General features: G+C 43.1%; 1 protein-coding gene and 1 non-coding gene across 2 annotated transcripts in view; one reads left to right on the forward strand and one right to left on the reverse strand.

Moving 5' to 3' along the window:
- Positions 1-20,426, reverse strand: part of Gramd1c (GRAM domain containing 1C) — a 101,739-nt gene that overhangs the window by 23,896 nt on the left and 57,417 nt on the right. The window contains exons 9-11 of the mRNA XM_032899647.1: positions 13,504-13,622; positions 10,218-10,350; positions 6,816-6,978 (exon numbers count right to left, since the gene is read on the reverse strand). Of these exons, the coding sequence (XP_032755538.1) occupies positions 6,816-6,978; positions 10,218-10,350; positions 13,504-13,622 (415 nt within the window). The remainder of the gene's footprint in view (positions 1-6,815; positions 6,979-10,217; positions 10,351-13,503; positions 13,623-20,426) is intronic.
- LOC116899734 lies at positions 2,531-2,649 on the forward strand. Its single transcript, XR_004387753.1, has one exon. It is a non-coding gene; the product is annotated as a 5S ribosomal RNA (ribosomal RNA).

Raw genomic sequence — 20,426 nt, forward strand, 5'->3', positions numbered from 1 at the left:
CATTATTTCAAGGTTTACTTTCTACTGATACACCATAAAAAAACATGACACAAGCTCCGAACCTCAGAAACCAAGCTCCAAGGGTGACATGGGAACAAGTGTGCTTTAACCAAAGAGAATGGTTTGCAAACCAGAAGAGCAGGACTCTGCCCCGACCGTGATGGCTTTCCCTCTCATTACTGATTTGTGTGTAAAGAACCGTGCAGATACTGATTCACCCTCTTCTTGTAAAAAACACTATTTATAGGCAAAACGATTCACTGAGATTTCAAAGGGCTCCTCCAGCGTAGAAATCGCCGCTGAAATTAGACAATTAGCTACGGTTCTATAAGATAGCCTCCCTGCCATGCTTGGGGAAAAGCTTTCTCTGACACAGAAGTATTGTATGTTCATGATAAAAACAATAACTCAGGGACTGGAAAGATGGCTCTGAGGCGGTTAAGAGCACTGGCTGCTCTTCCAGAGGTCCTGAGTTCAATTCCCAGCAACCCCATGGTGGCTCACAACCATCTGTAATGGGATCTGATGCCCTCTTCTGGTGTGTCTGAAGACAGCTACAGTGTACTCATATACATAAAATAAATAATTAAAATATAACTCAAATATTCATATGGAAGCAAACAACTATAGGTTTTGGTAGAATTTCTGCAGGAAATTCTTCCTACACAAGGATCCAACCCAATCTCTCTAGTCTGCTCTAATCCCTGGCACCTTCTCACCTTTACGTTTCTTTGTTTCTTTGTTATGCTTCTGAACCCTGGATTCCAGAGAGCAGTTCAGGTCATTTTACACAATGGCCTTCAGTATGGGCTGCCCTGCGTTCTTCACGGATAAACTAGAATAGTGGTTGTGGGTAAGGGTGAGGTGCTCTTGGCTCTTATGAATGGTTCAGTCACAACAACACTGAGCACACAGGGCTCCCTAAGGAGGCTGACTTTTACCTTAGGGGGTTTGGGGGGGCATATGTCCCAGAAAAGACTAACTCACACTGTAAACAGCAGGCCTGAGAGTTTCTTTCTCTCCCACACCCCCATACCTGTTGAGATTCTGTTTGTTTGTTTTCTTGGTGTCGCCGTGCTAACAGGGATAGCATGGAATCTCAATGTAATTATTTTTGGTTGGTTGGGTAGGGGGTGGGGGTTGTTTGTTTTTTGAGACAGAGTTTCATATAGCCGGCCTCGAACATGCCTGTGGGGACGAGGATCTAGTTTCCCCAAAGAGCTAAAAATGCTGAAGACTTTTATTTGTATTTATTGGCCATTGGTCGTTTTTATTTGAAAAGTGGTTTTAAGCTCATTTGCCTAATTATAAACTGAATCACTTGCTCTTTGTTTAATTTTTAAATATTCTCTGGATATTAATCCCTGTTTGATATGGTACAGACATTACTCCATTTTTGTAGATGTCTTGTCACTCTATTGATTTTCTTTTGCTGTGCAAATTTTTAGAAATTGAATGCAATAAGTACCAAGCTCAGCTGATATTGTCTTGATACCTAGAAGGAGCCACCTCTTTCAAGAAACCTTTCAAAAGTGAGCTTCTTATTCATATTGGAAATGGAAAGATTACATGTATGTACATTCTTCAATATAATATTTTCATGTTTCTCCTAAGCCCCATTAGGTGATAGATACTGAATTATGACTGATAAAAGTGCAATTTGCTATATCAGTATCAGAAATTAATAATATATTCTGCATGGGAATTTGTCGAAGGAAATAAATAAATGAAATAAATTATTCCTGCTTTGGATTTCTCATTTATGAAATTCTTGACATTTTAATTCTCTCCAAACAACACCCCCAATAATACAGCTGCAGCATGGTACGTTGGCAGGTGGTATTTTTAAATGCAGAAAAGACACTGCTCAACTCAGGAGCACAGTACTATCGTCAAGAGAGAAAAAAAAAATACTGCTTAAAAAATATCGTCTTGGGACTGGAGAGGAGGCTGCTCTCCCAGAGGACCCAGGTTTGGATCCCAGCACCCACACTGGACAGCTCACAACCCCTATAACTCCAGCTCCAGGAGATCCAAGGACTTCCTACCTCTGTGGGCACCAGCAGTACACACACACACACACACACACACACACACACACACACACACACACGCACACACGCACAAACACACAAACACACAAATGCACATAATGTCAAACAATTTTTTGAAGTATAAATTTGAAGGTGGCTGGTAGAAATACTTTGGAATGAGGCAGATGAATATAGGAATGTAGGGGAAATACAATAACATGAAACTTAAATATATACACTGCCTGTTGTTTTGAGGATGCATAAAAATGTCCTACGTAGGTAAGGATTGAGTTGGGGGAAGGGAGTCACATTGACTCCCTCCATGAGACAGTATCATGATACTTTAACTGGTTGTGTGGGGTATATATACGTGTGTGTGTGTGTGTGTGTGTGTGTGTGTGTGTGTGTGTGTGTGTGCGCGTGTGTGTGTGTGTGTGTGTGGCAGGTTTTTCTCATTTTTCTATCTGTTCAAAAAGCAGATCAAAGTGCTTCACTTTGTCTACGGCCATACCACCCTGAACGCGCCCAATCTCGTCTGATCTCGGAAGCTAAGCAGGGTCGGGCCTGGTTAGTACTTGGATGGGAGACCGCCTAGGAATACCGGGTGCTGTAGGCTTTAAAAAAAAAAAAAAAAACCCTCTTACAAAGTGCTTCACTTTAGCCAGTGTGGTGATGCATATAAGATCCTAGCACTCAGGGTGGGGCAGGAGGGTGAAAGGAAGCTCAGGGTCTGCCTGAGTATAGGACTGGCTTTTCAGGACAGCCTGTCTCAACAATGATGATGACGACAGAGCTGACCAATGCTTAGCGTGAAGAGCTCCCCACCTGGCTGCTCCCTCTAGCCACCCACATGGATGTCCAAACCTCCACTTTGTCTAACTTTCCCCATTTTCTCCCTAGTTCGTTTCCTGCCAATGTCCTCATCATTTTACAACCTTGGGAAAATTGAAAAAAATGTAAAATTCATCACCATACTCCTTTCAAAAACCTGATGGGTCTGAGATTCACTTAGGGAAAACCGTGGAAGTACCCAAGTTATCATCTAATGATAATCTAATAAGAAACCCCAATGCCTTAAGAACACTGGGGGAAAAAAGCATGAGATGCCCACTGTTAAACCAGGCAGGTTTTAAGGAGGTACCAATAAGAAACACAGTGTGACCGGGGGTCATGTACAGAAACTACACACAAGTTTCCGTTATTCCTAGATGGGTGTGTGTGTGTGGCTTTTGAGTTTTAATGTTACTTTACTAGGAACTCAATAATGAAATGACTTTTTAAGGATGGATGATTCTTTTAAGAGTAGGTTTGAACCAAGAGAAAAATCACTCCTTGTTTTGGTGTCACTCGCATATTTGGCCACTGGGTGCCATAATAGATCCTCCTAGAGTGCTGGGTTCGGTCCTGCAGCACATGACTAATCCACCCCCACTCACCCCTAACACATACCAGCAGGAGGCCTAGTAAGGCCTTGCTACTCACCATCCCCACAGGCCTACTGCACTGACTTCAAGGTCGGCGTGCATAGCTTCAAGAAAGACTTCTTATAAAACCTACTGTGTAATACCCATGGGTTATGAGCACTTGGAGTAAGTTGGGAGCAAGGCTCACCAGTAAGTTTTCCATAAATGTCTGGGTTTTTTTGGGGGGGGATGGTATTATATTCTCAACTATTCCCTGCTTCCTCTCACCCTAACCTCCTAGGCACGCACTAAGGAAAGAACAAGAAGGTATCTATCCACAGCCAGCAAGAGTATCCTGACCAGAGGGTGATTAAGCTAGGCCTGATCTGTGACTTCTGCCCTACAGAACTGTACGGAAGTACAGTGCTCTTTTCTGAGCCACGTGCTATCTGTCATAGCAGCTCATGCTGCCCGATATAATGTGTAAGCATGGAAGGGGCGTACCGGGCAGGCTTGGCCTATGTCGGCCCTGTCCTGTGAAGCCCAGGCAACCCCAGCAGCAGCTGCTGCTCCATGGCTGATCTTTGCTCTACAGAGGGTGGCTGGCCTGACAGATGTGGTCATCGTCATCCTCTGCTCAGTCAGCAGCCCTGTAACCTCTGGCACACATAGGCGGATTATCCTCTAACTTGGCCACCATTCGTGGTAATGGTGCTATTCTGGTCGCTCTGACTTGCTCTTTGCTTCGTTTTTGTCCTTCCCTACTTTATGGCGGTAGGGATATCGGGAAGGAGACTCTCTGTGGAGCCTGTGCAACAATATTGAGCGTGCAGTGAAGACAGCAGCCGGAGTGCAGCACGTTTGATACCCTTGACACCGAAAGAAGGTAAAGACTGATTATTCATCATCGCTGGAGTCTAGCTACATCTGTTGGTCTTCTGAATCCAAATAATTTATCTTACTTTTTATATTTCCTTATTTAGTGTGGGGGAGGGTATATGAGCTATCACACACACACAGGGTTCAAAGGGCAATTCGCAGGAGTCGGTTTTCTCCTCCCGCTGTGTGGACTCCAGGGACTGAACTCAAGCTCTTTGGCTGCATAGCAAGCACCTTACCCACTGAGCCACCTCGCTGGCCCCATAAGTTATTTTAAATACCGTGTAGAATAGGTAAATGTCATGTAGAATTGTATTAGCAGTTTTATTTGTCAGAAATCTTTTTTCAACTGTAGAATGTTCCTTTAAGAGTGACTTGATTATGGTTGTGTGGCTTGGTGCTTTTGTGGGCCTCTGAACAGAGGGAGGGAGGGCTGTTTCTGCTGCAGCTGCCTGCCCTTGGGAACCTTGTCCTCCTACTGGGTTGCCTCATCCAGCCTTGATCTGAGGTCTGTGCCTAGTCTGACTGCAACTCCATATGCCATGTTCAACTGATATCCCTGGAAGGCCTGCCCTTTTCTGAAGAGACACGGAGACGTGGATGGTGAAGGGGCATGTGGAGGGGAGGGGTGGGGAGGAGGGGAAGGGAAATGTGATCTGGATGTAATAATGAGAGAATAAATGGATAAAAAAATTTAAGTGATTTGAAAATAAGTTTAAATTTAAAAATTTTCAATATACACTGGCTCTAATAAAAGAGTTCAGAAGCGATTGTGAAGGTATGATCATGCTTCTGCCTTCAAAGTTATCTCTAAATAGTTCTCAAAAATATTCTAGATAACCAAAATCCAAAGCATTTAATGTCACCCATATTGAGTGGAATAGTAATTTTTTTTCTTTTTTTTTTTTTTTCTTTTTTTTTTTTGGTGCTGGGGACTGAACCCAGGGCCTTGCGCTTGCTAGGCAAGCGCTCTACCACTGAGCCAAATCCCCAACCCCCGGAATAGTAATCTTTAAGTAACATCAACAAGCTAATCTTCTAAACAGGGTTGCTTTCTAGACATTTTTACTTCCTTCGGAAGTCACACGGTAATTCAAATTAATATTTATCTCAGACTGTGACTAATTATTTTCATAGTTGTATACATATTGTGTATATATGGCAAGCCTTTGTTAAGATGGTTGTTTGTTTGGTTGTTTGGTTAATTGGTTGAGGCAGGATGTCACTATCTACCTTGGCTAGTCTAGAACACATTATGTAGAGCAAGTTAGCCTTAAACTTACACCTGCTTCTGCTTCCCAAAGACTGGGATTAAAGGTGTGCACCACCACACCTAGAAGATATCTCTTTGGAAAAAGAAGAGAAAAAAGAAGTTGGGAGTTCCTGGACATGGTACTCGTGCCTTTAATCCCAGCAGTGGCAGACACAGGAGGAGCTCTGAGTTCAAAAGAACTAAAAAGTGAGTTACAGGCCTGCACCCAAGACTACACAGTGAGAACCTACCTTTAGTAGTAGTAGTAGTAGTAGTAGTAGTAGTAGTAGTAGTAGTAGTAGTAGTAGTAGTAGTAATAAACAACTTGGGAAGTTCTTTAAGTGAAAAGAAGATTGGAGTCAAAGATCTTGTCCTCAATCCAGCCTCTGCACAGCTAACTCATACATGTGTTCAAACAAAACCTTCAATTTCTTATTTTTCTATAGGTGGAGGAGAGCTAGACTAAATACAGTAACAATGGGAATATCTTACCTCAGTCTGTAGGAGAGGTATAGAGGCTTTCTAGTAAGAGATTTGCTATTCCACTACCACTGCTCCATGTCCATTGCATGAAAGCCCTGTGTGTGTGTGTGTGTGTGTGTGTGTGTGTGTGTGTGTGTGTGTGTGTTATGTAAGAATGAGTGTTCAGACACATTTGTTTCTGTGTGTATACATGTGTTCATGTGTCTGTGAAGTCCAGACAACCTTCAGTGTGGTTTCCTCAGGAGACAGACACCTTCATTGTCTGAGACCTGGTCTTGCCTCTCAGTGGGACCTGGAACATATTGATTATGAGAGACTGCCAAGCCAGTGAGACCAAAGATCTGCCTGTCCCTGTCTTCCTGATGGTGGGAGGGCAGACCCGTGCCACCATGGCTAACAAATGCTGGGTTTGTCATGTGGGTGCCAGGGGTTGAAGTCAGGTCCCTTTGCTTGCACTGAGATATTTCACCATGCCTCTCCTCCCTAGTTCTCAAAGCTTGGAATTCTAAGTCACTCTAATGGAGACTTCAAACTCCAGGCTTTGAGAGAAATAAAGATGGGAAGACTGACTAAGCTGGTCTCCTGTTTTCTACACACATTCATTCCTTTTCTGGTTCTCTGGATGTGAGGCTGCCACAATCAAATTCTCACTCTGCATGCACACACACACACACACACACACACACACACACACACACACCCCTAACACAAAGGTAAACATTAGAAGACATGCCTGGAATTTTGTTAAGATTTAAAATTCTTTACCTTCATCGACAGAATCTGAAGTACTGCTCTTGTCCAGAGAAAGGTACTCATTCTTATTCAAGTCCAGTGTCTTGGAGGGAGCTCTGCTTAACTTCTTTTCTGAAGCTAGGGAAGGACTTTTTCTCACGTGTCTCTCACTCTGAGACCCCTCTTTCCCTAATCCCTAAGAGACAAACAATTTGGTTTAAAGGTTAAGAAAAAAAACTGTTTTGAAACACAGGATTTACAGCAAGCACTTTAATATTAAATATGAAGAGTACAGGATCGAAATGCTGCTTTTAGGATTGAATGCTACCCGGGATATGAAGGCCTTTCTGCAGTGTTCTCACACAGTGGTGAATGGCAGGCCTATGAAGAATATCACATAAAAGGGATTCAAAGGAAGTTACCAGCATGTGAGTGGTCAGAGCACAAAGGAAAGGACACAGCGGAAGAAGACAATTCGGAACAATCAGGTCTTTTGGGACAGACAAGGGGAGAAACCAAACCCAGTTTAGTTTCCTTAGCCAGTGCCCACTCTCTTAAAACCAGGGACTGAAGTAGAAATGGAAAGACCATAAAAAGATAGAAGTCATTTAGGGGTGCAATGGGGAGAAGAGGTTAACCTCACAACAAGCCTGATGGTCCTACCATTAAGAGACTAAGAGACAGAGAATTAAAGTATACCAAAATGTGATAAGTATACTTCCTGGGCATGATTAATGAGAAGTCATTTTATAGTAACCGACATACTATAGTATAGGACAGAGATAGTAACTGATGGGTATTAAATGTAAATGCCATTGTTACGTTACGATTCAAATAGAACTAACTATAACCAGGAAGGTAAGTATAAAGTGTGTATTAACTATACAAAAAAAAAATCCTCTTTGCCCTGTCTGTGTGTCCAGAGGTGGAAGGGTATACAAAGCATATATCAGCCCTTCTCTTTTCTGCTCTAGACGATCCTTACCTAGCACTGAAGGGATACTCAGCCCTAGGGAGAACACAGTCAGTCGGGAAGCTGAGTGGTAACTAGGACCCAGGAAACAACTTAGTGAAGAGTTAGACTACCAGTTAGTATCCTGAGAACTGACACTTCAAGCAGCCAAAACCAGGGGTTGATATATTTGGGGATTACATGGTAGAGAGCAATGTGCTTGCTTAGCGGACTCAGAACCCCTCTAAGAGCCAGGCAGAGGCTCATGCTGTATCTTCTTGCTAACTAAATTTCATTTCCTATAATAGGAATATCAGTAAATACCTATATAAAAAGAATGGGGCTGGAGAGATGGCTCAGTGGTTAAGTGCACAGATTGCTCTTCCAGAGGTCCTGGGTTCGATGCCCAACACCCATATAATGACTTAAAACTGTCTGTAACTCCGGTTCCAGGGGATTCAACACCTTCACAAAGACATACATGCAGGCAAAACACATAAAATAAACTAAATGTTTTAAAATAAAAAAAGTTAACAAATTGTTGACATTTGTACTGCTTTTATCTCCAGATAGTTTCCTGTATTTCACAAGGAATATTAATTTTATAACAATTTTCATTTAGAAAATAGTTGAGTTGTTTCTGATTTTTGTTATTTTCAATTTGATGAAAATTTAAAAAAAAAAACCAAACAAAGTGAAAAACAGACAACATTTGCTAATCTCTAAGACCTGAGACTCTCACCCAAATACTCCTTGGGAAAAAAGACCCAAGAGTTTGAAAAACTATGTGTACATCAACAAGAACATTGTCAGTCTACTGCATTCTTTTCTATCCCATTCACCATTAAAGATAGACAGACAACTTATTTCAGGGACAGAACCAGAGGTAAGACCAACAGGCTAAGTATTCCAAGAGGGGACACATTAGACAGGGGAGATAGGAGGACTAAGTGACAGATTGGAGTCCTGAGAAACCAGCCCTCAAGGTGGACTTTGGCAAATGGATAATGATTCTACAAAAAGTCCTCCATCTTGTTCCCTCCCCTGGGTGTCCTGCATACAAAGCTTAACTTCCAGAATGGCATCTCGTGTGCAGTAGATGATCCCTAAGCGTCTCTTAGAGTGTCGCTGTGTAAAGAGTAGGCTGATGCAGAAGCATGAGGAAGGGTACTTGCTAAAGCAAGTGTAGAACTCGGGTCCTTCACATGGATAAAGCCTTGGTCAGTGTTCTCTAAACATTTACCCAGAGGAGATGCTAGGAGACCCTGAGGGGTCTAAGAAACAGAACCGCTGCTAACTACACGCAGTCTTTCAATAACAACAGCCTATGGCTTTGGGACATGTAAGGGATGCTAGCCATTGCTCTCAGTGCCCTCACAGACACCCATTCACTTATTTCTTGTTTTAGAAAGCCTATGAGTTTTTACTTTCACCTTATAGCTGAGAATGAAAGGCAAAGCTTAAGCAGTTAACATTGAAATATGGGGTCCGGCAGAGGCAGGCTCAGAAGCTCAAATGCTGCTCCAAAATCAGACCGATCCAGCTGCAGGCCCCAAACAGGGAAAGCTGTGTTAAGGCACTCAGCTCTTAGAAGGTGGTCTCTGAAGACCTCCTTCTTCTCCAAGAGAATGGTTCATCAGAAAAAAGCGGCATGGTGTCTGTTGTGGAAAACACTCTCAATGTGCGTGGGACATGTTGCTATGCCAGAAAACAAAAGGAAACACAAGAGATTAGTGGTCAGTTTAACAAGACAGGAGGCCCTCTGAAGGGCCTGCCATGGGCAGGGGAGACACACAGAGTATCAAGTAACAGGAAGAGTGAGCCAAGTGTGGTGGTAAATGCCTGCAGCCCTGGACTAGGGAGAGTGAAGAAGACAGGTTTGAGGTCTGCCCAACAGACATGACAAGACCCTATCTTAAAAAAAAAAAAAAAAAAAAAAAAAAAAGACTCCAAGTGATTCCAACTCAGTCATTTTTAAAGCTAATACACATATGGTACTTGAAAAAAAAATGAAACTCATCAGCTAACGAAGAAGCCCAGTTGGACTGTCACATTTAATGTGTTATTTAAGAAGTTTCTACTAGAAAGAAAAAAGAACTGTCCTCTGTGACCAAGCCTGTGCTCACAGCTCATCTCTCCCCATTCGAAATCCATTTTCTCCGTCACACACATTCCTTCCTCTTGGGGTGATTCCGCTGACTACAAGCTCCTACGTCTTGTTATATTTTAAATGGTACTGAGTGTTTTAATAGACGCTGCTCAAGGACCTGCTGGTCGCTCTGTGTCTTTGAAGAACAGCACATACTTTCCCCCACGTAACCTCTGCTACTTAGAGACTTAAACTCTCTTCCTAAAATGAAGTAGCAGCCAGACATCCCAAGCTTTTGAACACTTTGGATACGTTGCATACTTGACTTGATTTGGTCTTATGGTTAACAGGACTCGGTGGGGGGTGTAGGCTTTGGGGAACAGCAGATACTAACTCTTTCCGGTGAGTTTCCATCCAATGACTCTGTTTCTGAAGCTCTGCTAACTGACTCGTGTGTCAAACTGATGGCCTTGGAGAACTTCTCGTCTCTTTCCCCAGAGTCATCCACACTGCTTCTTCCTGGACTTCTGTAGGAAACACGGCATTACAGAAGTGTAAGGTCATCTCCACGAAGACAGCCAGCCCTTCATGCGCCTCTCTGAGGTGTTTGCTAGTCTAACGCATCTCAACAAAGAACAGATTGTTAAGCTACCCTCTTAAAGACACCAGCTGACTTTATTCTTGAAAACATAAAACGTATGTTCATATGCAAATCCATACATCTGAGAAACTACTAAAAATGTAATGGAATACAAGTAGCCCCAGCTGATCCAATGCATACATATGGCTTAAGGTTGCATTGTAAAACTACAGAGCTCCCAAGGTTTGGGAAGATGTTTGGGTTAGATGCCACTTGGCACCAGAAGGCAGTTTTACATCGTCTTGCTTCTGACTTAGTCTCGACGGAGGTAACCAGGCTCTCTAGGAGGTGGAAGCTCCTCATGTCTAAATATGATAACGGCCATCAGTCAGGCTGAGGCAGGACAGAAAGACAGGAAAACAAGGCCCCTTCGCTCTGAGATCTGGTTTGCATTTCCTTCTGGTTGAGAGTCAAGAAACTTCAACACAAATGACAATCTCAAGACTACTGGCCATGAGGGGAGGTGTGGTGGGGAGCACCTTCAACCCCAGCACCTGGAGGCAGAGGCAGGGGGATCTCTGTGAGTCTAGGGACAGTCTGGTCTATAAAGGGAGTTCCAGGAGAGCCAGAGCTACACAACCCTGTTCAAAACAAAACAAAACAAAACAGAACAAAACATCTGCCCAAAAAGCTAAAAACATCACAAATAAGGATGTTCGACCAACCATCCAACCATCTGTGCTTACTCAGGATAAGAATGTTTATGGCCTGAGGCTTAACTGTGCCAGCAGTCCTCTTATCCCTAAATCTGAGCACTACACCACACGAAGTCACGTCATAGTTCCTTTCACAAAAGAAAAGTTTTTAGTAAAATAAATGAGCTCACTTACACATTCTTATTTGAGTTCTAAAACTTCACTGACTTTATCATTAAGCTTTGTGGTGAATTATACCCTTTAAACAATATAACTTATGTACGTACATTTACTGTAAAGGAAAAGACTCATGGCTCTCTTGAGAAGCCCCGCACCCATGTCTTAAATGTGTTCTTTTCCCTTAAAGGTAGCTCTGTTCCCTGACTCTATTTTCGCTCCCACCATCCCCACCTTGCACTTAAATCAAGCATGGACTAACACCTGTCTCTCTTATTGCCTAACAAACCTGGTTTGTTTCACTTGTCCTGAAATTCTTTTCTGTACTGAGGACCCAACTTTATCTATGTTCAGGCCTCTAAGAATAGTGTGGGCTCTTCAGACCCCAGTGCAGCTAACAAGCTACTTACTCCCAAGAATAACTTGTAAAAATATAGCTTTCAAATGGTCATAGTGCCAAAGACTTCCAAGGAGGACGTCAGCATAGGAACTCAATTGTGGCTGGAACCTAGAGGCAAGAGCTGATGCAGAGGCTGTAGAGGGGAGCTGCTTATTGGCTTGCTCCCATGGCTTACTCAGCCTGCTTTCTTGTAGAACTACCAACCTAGGGATGGCACCACCCACTCTGGCATGGGCCCTCCCCCATCAATCACTAATCAGGCAAATGCCTTACAGCTGGCTCTTATGGAGGTATCTTCTCAGCTGAGGTTTCCTCCTCTCTGATGACTCTAGCTTGGGTCAAGTGGGCATAAAATTAACCAGCACAAGCCCTATTTAACTCTGCCCAAACAATGATTAGTAGGCCTGCGACCAGCTCCCTCCTGGATAGGCAGATTGATGGGGCTTCGTAGCTCACCAGTTGAGTATGGAGATCCCAAGAGCTCAAGGAGGATGGAGGTTAGAAAGGAGAGGGGAAAGGAAAGGAGAGAATGCAAGAATGAGAACAGAGACAAAGAGTACAGAGAGCTGAGGCAACAAAGGTTTGAAGCAGACTTGCGGTTTCCAGAGGGAGGGGCAGCGAGGGAGAACTGGGCACCAGGATCCTGCTCGACATTTTCTTACAAAACAGTCACCAGGAGAAGACAAGACAGCTTTACTGGTGACCTCAAACGTGTATGAGATACTCGGTCAAAATACGTATTCTTTTCTGCTTCAGAGGCTACAAAGTTCAAAAGTTGGCAGAGACCTTGAAGGCCTCCGAATCTAATTGCCTCGTGTTCATAGATGGGGAAACGTCCAAAGGTTTGCCTGAGATATCCCAGCTACAAAGCACAATCCAGATCTTACTGACTACACCCCAAGGCTCTCTGCGTTAGTAAACTGACTTTCTACACCGTTTCCGTGCCTAAGGACTACTAGTAAACTTTATAATGATAGCAGTCAAAGGAAAAATGTGAACTTCACAGGAAAGTTATAAAATATGCATGTGCAGCCGTGTGAAAAAAAAAGACTATAAAATATTGATGTAAACTGAGACAACATAGGTTGGAGCAGCAGAATAGAAGACTGCCCAGAGGAGGAAAGCATCTGTGTATGCATGAAGACTTTCGACATATTCGCATTGTAAGATTTGGAGAGAAGGCTCAGCCATTAACTGCTAGGCTCCCAACCAAAGCGGCAAGATTTGGTCCTTGGATCTTGGCTTCTCTCATTTAGCATAATGTTTGCTCCAGAGTTTTGATGTATTACCTTTGTTTACTGAGGCTACGGCCTCGATTAACATTGATAAGGCACATTTTTTACTTGGACAGTTAGTAAAATGTTCACACTTCTTAATGATTGGCTGTCAAAATAATCTCTCTCCTAATTTCTTTATGACACTGTAGCAGCGCATGACCTTACCATTGCTTGCATTCCCAAAGCACTGTCAGCTCCTCTGACTAATGTGCTCAGTATTTACTGAGTGCTAGGTGCACGTCACTGTGTTAGAGAGCCTTTGAGGAAAAGTCCTGAAACCGCCCTACCCCTCAAATTGCTCTAGTGTCTCCTGTGAGCTCAGAGATCTCACCAGCCCCTGCTCCAGATCCTCCATTAAAAGGCTTTCTAGAAGCAAATGCTAACATTTCTTCAAATCCCACAAGTGCTTACCAACTAAACAAATGAGTCTCTTCTCTCCTAGCTTGCACCCTACCAACAAGAGGGCAAGCCAAATCAAATGATGAGTTCACAGAAACTCAGAATTGAAACGATCATAATTCACGCTGACGTCCTAAGTTTCCTCACTGTACCTTGGCTGCACGTTTTCTTCAATTGATAGCGACAAGTGTTCCATTTCTTCAGCGTTTAATCCTAGTTCGGTGCCATAGTTCTGCTGGAGCAATTGCCAGAACTCCTGTCTGGTCAGGCTCTAAGATGACAGAAATACTGCGTGACCATTGGAAAATATCACAGATAACATAACTAATTCAAAGCACAAAGGCCAAAGTCAAAGGAGCCGTGGCATGGACAGTCAAGGTGTGGCTCTGATAGGTCCTGGTCTATTTGTCTCCCTAGTTTCTAAAAAAAAAAAAAAAAAAAATGGATTAATGGGGGCTGGGCGCATTAGCTTAATGGTTGAGAACTGCATACCCTCCACAAGGCTCTGAGCTCAATCCCCAGCGCTGAGAAAGAAAGGTTAAGTATGCTCATGTGATGAGATAACACAAGAGAGCTGGAGGGGAAGTTCTTGGATAAGAGCACTCCCTGCTCTTCTGGAGGACCTGGGTTTGATTCCCAGCACCTGCACGGTGCCTCACAAACATCTATAACTCCAGTTCCAGGGGATCTTCTGCCCAGCTCAGGCACACGAGTGGTACACAGACCTACGTGTAAAGATAAATCAGCAAATAAAGAGTTAAATAGATAAACAGATAAATCATTTCTCCCCCAAGATAGGGTTTAATCATTCTCCAGGCTGATCCCGGACTCAGCTATTCTCCGAAGTCGTTGAAACTAAAAGGCACATCCCACTTAGAAAACGGTGGGTTTTCCAAGTGGCTATTGTACTTAAGTACACTTAGGTAAAGATGTTTAAAGTGGCTTTTTTTTTCTGTAAAAGTAACTTACTTATCATTTCTGGTAATTACTGATCTGAGATCCACACAACCTACAATCACAATTCGGAGTCGTCCTAAATGTCAACTCAGAACCAAAACTTTTAATATTGTATCTGAATATTTTAAGCATTTTTAGGACTTAGTACACACCAATGAGTTCTAAATTACATTTTCCTAAAATATAAAATGCAAGAAAATAATCTCAGAATACTAATTTACTTTTAATAAAGTCCAGCTCGCTTTCTTTATAGACAGCATATCAGTGGTAAAATCCCCAAATACGGCAGAGAACTAGATCTGTGGGTAAGAGTGCCTGCTGCTCCATCAAAGGGCCAGTGTCCACACAGCTCCCACATTGGGCAAGTCACAAACACCTATAACTCCAAAGATTCTGACACACCCACCTACTGGATTCCATGGGCATTGGGCGCGCGCGCGCACACACACACACACTTTAAAAAAACCTTAATAACCACATAAAGCAAGCTGTAAACTATTTGAGAAAATAACATCATATTATAGTAACAGACTGGTTTCTAGGAGCCTTACAATTAATTATATGATTAAGCAAGACAAGAGAGAGACCGTGTGGTACTGAAGCAACTGTCAACAAGATCTTTCATCCATTCCACAGCTCTTTATTAGGAACGAAATGTGTGGCACTGCACTAGGTCCTAGGGATATAAAAAGAATCTCTGCATTAAGTACTGGGATGGCTTGTAGATGCGTGGCCCAGGGAGTGGCCTTGTTGGAGCAGGGGTGTCACTGTGGGAGTGGGCTGAAGACCCTCACCCTAGCTGCCTGAAGTCAGCCTTCCACTATCAGCCTTCAGATGAAGATGTAGAACTCTTGCCTGCACCATGCCTGCCTGGATGCTGCCTTGCTTTGATGATAATGGACTGAACCTGTAAGGCAGCACCAATTAAATGCTGTCCTTATGGTGTCTGTTCACGGCAGTAAAACCCTAACTAAGACAAGTACTTATATTTGAAGTGATATAGGGCACTCTTAAGTAAGATACACATGACTGTGTTCTAAAGGGCTGGTAGACTCTGTGGGATAGGGAAGTGCAAGAGGAGGAGATATTATTGATGACCACGGTTGCCAGATAAGGTTCCACAGTGGAGATGGGCTTCTGGGTAAGCTGGAGGAAAGACGGATGTGGAGAAGGAAAATTAGAAGAGATAGGAAAGGCAACCAACACATACAGAGGGAATAGATGGATGGAAATATGTTAGTTATGAAGCCAGCAAGTTATCTGTTAGCCCAATTAGAGAAATGTTCAAAGTTAGGAAGTAGAATGTAAAAATACACAATGGAGGTCAAATGTAGAAATTCCCTGAATTCAGCTACAGCAAACATCACCTCCTCTCCCCTCCCCCCAGGAGCAGCCGTGTGTCCTTGTTTGACTAGATGACTCCCATTACAGTTCATGGGACCAGGGAGTGTAAAAGGAGAGCATCTGTTCTTGCAACCGCTATATCCCAGTTTGCCAAGCCCAGAGGACCAGGCGACCACAGTGAGAGTTGATGACAATTCAGGTGTCATTGTCCACATTTCAAAAGGTCAAAAATATTCAAATACCTTAACTACAGGAGTTGAGCTAAGAAAACCAGGCCTCTTTGCTTCGAGCTAATCATATTAACATGGAGTGGAAATCTTGGGTTGGAGAACCCTAACTGAAAATCACACGTGTAGAAAACAAATTCTGTAATGTTCTCTATTTCCTAGAGCTGTCCTCTTAGTGGATGAAGTCTTATCCAGAGAAAAGGCCCATTAGTGACAGTTAAGGAAACCCCTGTCCTTGGTCCTAAAGGAACTCGCCTTCTGCCCCTAGAGATACCCGAGTGGATTCTGTTTTCATAACAATAATTCATACTACCTACGAATTAACTAAGCCTTCCAGAGACACCATCCTTGGAACCGTTTTCATTTCACAAAAGGATGGTTAGTTAGCTTTACCAAAAGAAGACAGTTTTTCAGTGCAATCGTGTTAGATTGTTAACGTTTCGCAAAAACTTTGTTTGAAATAATAGATGTTTCTGAAGATTAAAAACTAAGGCAGGGGTTGGGGATTTAGCTCAGTGGTAGAGCGCTTGCCTAGCAAACGCAAGGCCCTGGGTTCAGTCCCCAGCTCGAAAAAAAAAAAAAAAAAAAAAAAAAAAAAAAAAAAACTAAGGCAAACAAACGACTTGGTGGTGAGCACTCAGCCTCCTAACGGTAAAAGACGTGCAACTGGCGAGCAAATCGCCGCCAAACACTGAGAACAAAATGCCATTTAAGTTAATTAGCAAGATAATTTCAACATACATTTTCATCCATTAGTTAAATGTAAACACATAATTGGTTAATGGAAAACAAAACAAAACTCATTTAATTCACGGTGTCGTAGATTTGCTAATTTGATAAAAATGACGATTTCTGCAAGGTCGTCCAGCTGTCACAGAAAAAAAAAATATTTACAATCACGCTGTTCAAACACGCCAGCCTGGTAGTAGCGACTTTTTCAGTATTTAGCAGCTGATCCTTAAAAAAAAAAAAGAAAAGAAAGGAAAAGAAAAGAAAAGAAAAGAAAAGAAAAGAAAAGAAAAGAAAAGGACCCACATGTTATATGAAAGCCGACCACCTACCTGCAAAGGTGCGGAGAGCGGCTCTGGGTTCAGTCTGCAGATACTTGAGCAAAATAAAGACGGACCAAGCAGTAATCAGATAGGAGTCAAAAGTCAGCAGATCAATTTCTGGCCCAGAAGCTTTGTATCCTAAGTACTCTATAAAGTCTTTATCCACGGGAGAGCTTCAAAGCTTTGATAACAGCCAGGCAAACTCGCTACTTCAATGTCCCACTCGGTTCTGAGGCACTTGGCCGCGTAAAAGCCAGGTTCCAGCTCAGTTTGAAGCTTCAGCCGCCGCTTCCTGGTTCTGAGCACCAGCCCTCTTTCCTAGGGGCCGGTCAGACTGCGGAGCCAGTCACACCTCACTCTACAGGTTCCTAAGCCACGCCCACTGGACAGGTTCCTAAGCCACGCCCACTGGAAGAGGCTAGGTAAACAATGTTTTATTAAAGGGACGGTTCCTAATTTCTTCTACTATACACACAGATGCAAATGAAAAGATCTTAGGTGTGCTCAATTGATGTAAAATGCCTGCTGTAATCTTATTTTAACCCCACGTGAAAATTAACTATGTTAAAATTTAAACGACTTCCCCGCGACAACAGTTTTTAATTCGACTCTAGCAAGTCGTTAATATCTGTTCTTATTCCACTTCAGCACTGACAGGTATTCTCATCGGACTCCTGTCTTTACAGCTAGCATAGATCCTCCTGAGTACCCTAAATGGAATGTTGGGGAGTAGCCAGAAGAGTCAGCTCTTCCGGTAAGGCAATCAGCATGTCTTTCGTCACGCCGAAGTTTAAGGTGACGTCTTCATTACTCGATGATTCTTTCCCTTGAAAATATCTCTGGCTTTAGTTCATTCAGAACGATTTCCTGGCAGAGTTATAACAGATAGGACACAGAGTCTCATCTACCAATTCTAACTTTTCCCAAAGAGAAATGTTTTAAATGAGAAATCAAACTTGCCCTAATTTCTAACAGTTCTCACTGTTAATTTAGTGAAGTGTACAGACAGGTCTAATGTTGCTTGAAGGACTACGAGACCAGCTTTTGAGAATACTAACGTCTGATGGCTTCACCAGAGTGACCCTGAAGAATCCCACACCATCCTGTCAACCCAGTGTGGGTAGCACACATCTTTAATCCCAGCATTCAGGAGGCAGAGGCAGACGGATCTCGAAGTCTACACAGGGACATGTGGTGAGTTCTAGGACAGTTAGAGCTACTTAATAAAAAGATCAGAGAGAGAGAGAGAGAGAGAGAGAGAGAGAGAGAGAGAGAGAGAGAGAGAGAGAGGAGGGAGAAGGAAGACAGAATCACTCCTTCCTGGGAAGGAGGCTTACTAAAGGCCAGCTTCCACTGTGAAATGTTATTATACTACTAGATTCTCATTAGTTGAAACTGTAGGTATAAGTATTTCCTCTGCTGACCAATTAACTGAGGGAACGTTTATCTGTAATTGGGGTTCATGTACCTCTTTGACTAACTACGAAAGGCATTTGGGGAAAAAGTTGGACCCTGAAGAAAGCCCAGGTGTCCATGCAGAAGTGGGAGAGGGATGGACGGCAAAAAGGTTAAGGGAAAGAACAACGTTAAGGGGAAAATCCAGTTTCCTCATGGAGGAAGACGACAAAGGTACCAAACACTGTCAAAAGGTAAAGCGAGATGAGCATGTGGCCAGCAATGTATGGCGAATGCCAGCATCTAGAGAATGAGGCCACCTGGCACTCAGGTCACGGAGATGAAGTATGTGTGCTGTGAGGCTGGAGGAAGGGCAGCGTCACGGGGAGCACTGTATGTCAGGCTGAATCACACGGCCTTTGCACTGTGGAACATAACCTCGAGGGTTCAGGCAGAAAAGGAATGATGCAACAGCCCTGCTCCCAAAAGTCGCAGTTGAAACTCCATCCAACAACCTCAGGACAGATTAGTGTTGGAAAGAGCCATCTGGGTGAATGATAAGGACCTTGACGACAGTAGACACCATTGGCATAGAAGAAACAGGGGTTTGACCTTGGTTCTGGCTTAGATAGCTGGGCTGAAGATAGGTTGAGTGGTTGTCAACCAAAAGGATGATGATGATGGTGATGATGATGATGACGACAATGATAGGAACAATTTAGAAATACATATTTTTGCCCTGCAAGCTATTGTGTAGCAAATATCATTAAAATTGTAATGTTGGTGTCTTTTTCATAAGGCAGATTTAAATTCTGCATTTATTAGATTTAGACTACCGACAGAGTCCAGTAACTGCAGAGCAGCCTCAGCTCTGCCAAGCTCCTGGGCTTGGGTTGAGGCAGGCTGAGCTCAGTGAGACATGCTCACACACTGCGGATGCCCATTTAGCTGGAAATGCCTCGAGCATCACAGGGATGCATTTCCTAGAGATTAGAAAGCTTCCTGCCTGCCGCTCCAGTAGAGTCAAGCGGTCACCAGAAAGTCGATGACGAGTGTGACTGAGCAAAGGAAGGTGGCTTTCAGGAACAACTTGCTGATAGTTCTTCTCTGCCTCACCGTCTTATGTCTGTGCTGATCAAAGTCGGCCTGTGTGCCCTTCTTTTCAACCCTGTGGTCTTGGCCTTTGTCTAAGGAAGCCTCTGGCAGGCTAACACGTCGTTCTTTCTTTATACGCACACAGTGATGTATTCTGTCTGTTGTCTTTAAACTCTCTCCTTTCCCAACACACTGGCAGATAAGACTCTCCCCTACAACTATTCTAGTAGATGAGTCTCAAAACAGAATCCACAGTGACAAAGAAGAGCTCAAGGACATTTAAACAGCTCCCCTCGACACCTGATGCCCACGTGTAAGAACATGAACTACCTTTGGCCGTTGGGAATAAGGCTGAAAGTCATACTGTCTATGCCTTAAACTTTTTTTTTTTTTTCCGGAGCTGGGGACTGAACCCAGGGCCTAGCAAGCGCTCTACCACTGAGCCAAATCCCCAACCCCTATGCCTTAAACTTTTACTTGATTGCAGATTTCTGCTCTGTGAGGTACTGGACCTTAAACCTGGTTTTTAGAATGCACCTTTTAGCTTTTTACATTTTGGATGTACTATCTGTGTGAACAAGTGTGTGTGTGTGTGTGTGTGTGTGTGTGTGTGTGTGTGTGTGTGTATGCAACCGCTTTCCTGGAAAGATAGTACAAAAGAAAGCCTGATTATCTGTGACTTCTACCTATACAACGGTGATCCTAAATCCAATGATGAAATAATGTAAGAATAAATTTCAACTGAGCTTTAACAGCAGAACCTCTGATTGTTAGTCCTTGTGATTACTGACAGCCATGTGTGATTTATACTTATATATAGATGCATCTGTCTTATTAATTCAACTATTTAGAAACTACACTCTCTTTATACTTCGTGATTTTTGACATAATTTCCCTGTATAATTAGAAGCCAAAAACGAGTTAAGCTCCCTCCCTGCTGTCTGTAGATCAGGATGGAAAGTTCTAGGCTCCAGGGCTATGCCTGTCTGTCTGTCTGCATGCCAC

The sequence above is a fragment of the Rattus rattus genome, chromosome 4, assembly GCF_011064425.1.
Source record: "Rattus rattus isolate New Zealand chromosome 4, Rrattus_CSIRO_v1, whole genome shotgun sequence".
NCBI lineage: Eukaryota > Metazoa > Chordata > Mammalia > Rodentia > Muridae > Rattus > Rattus rattus.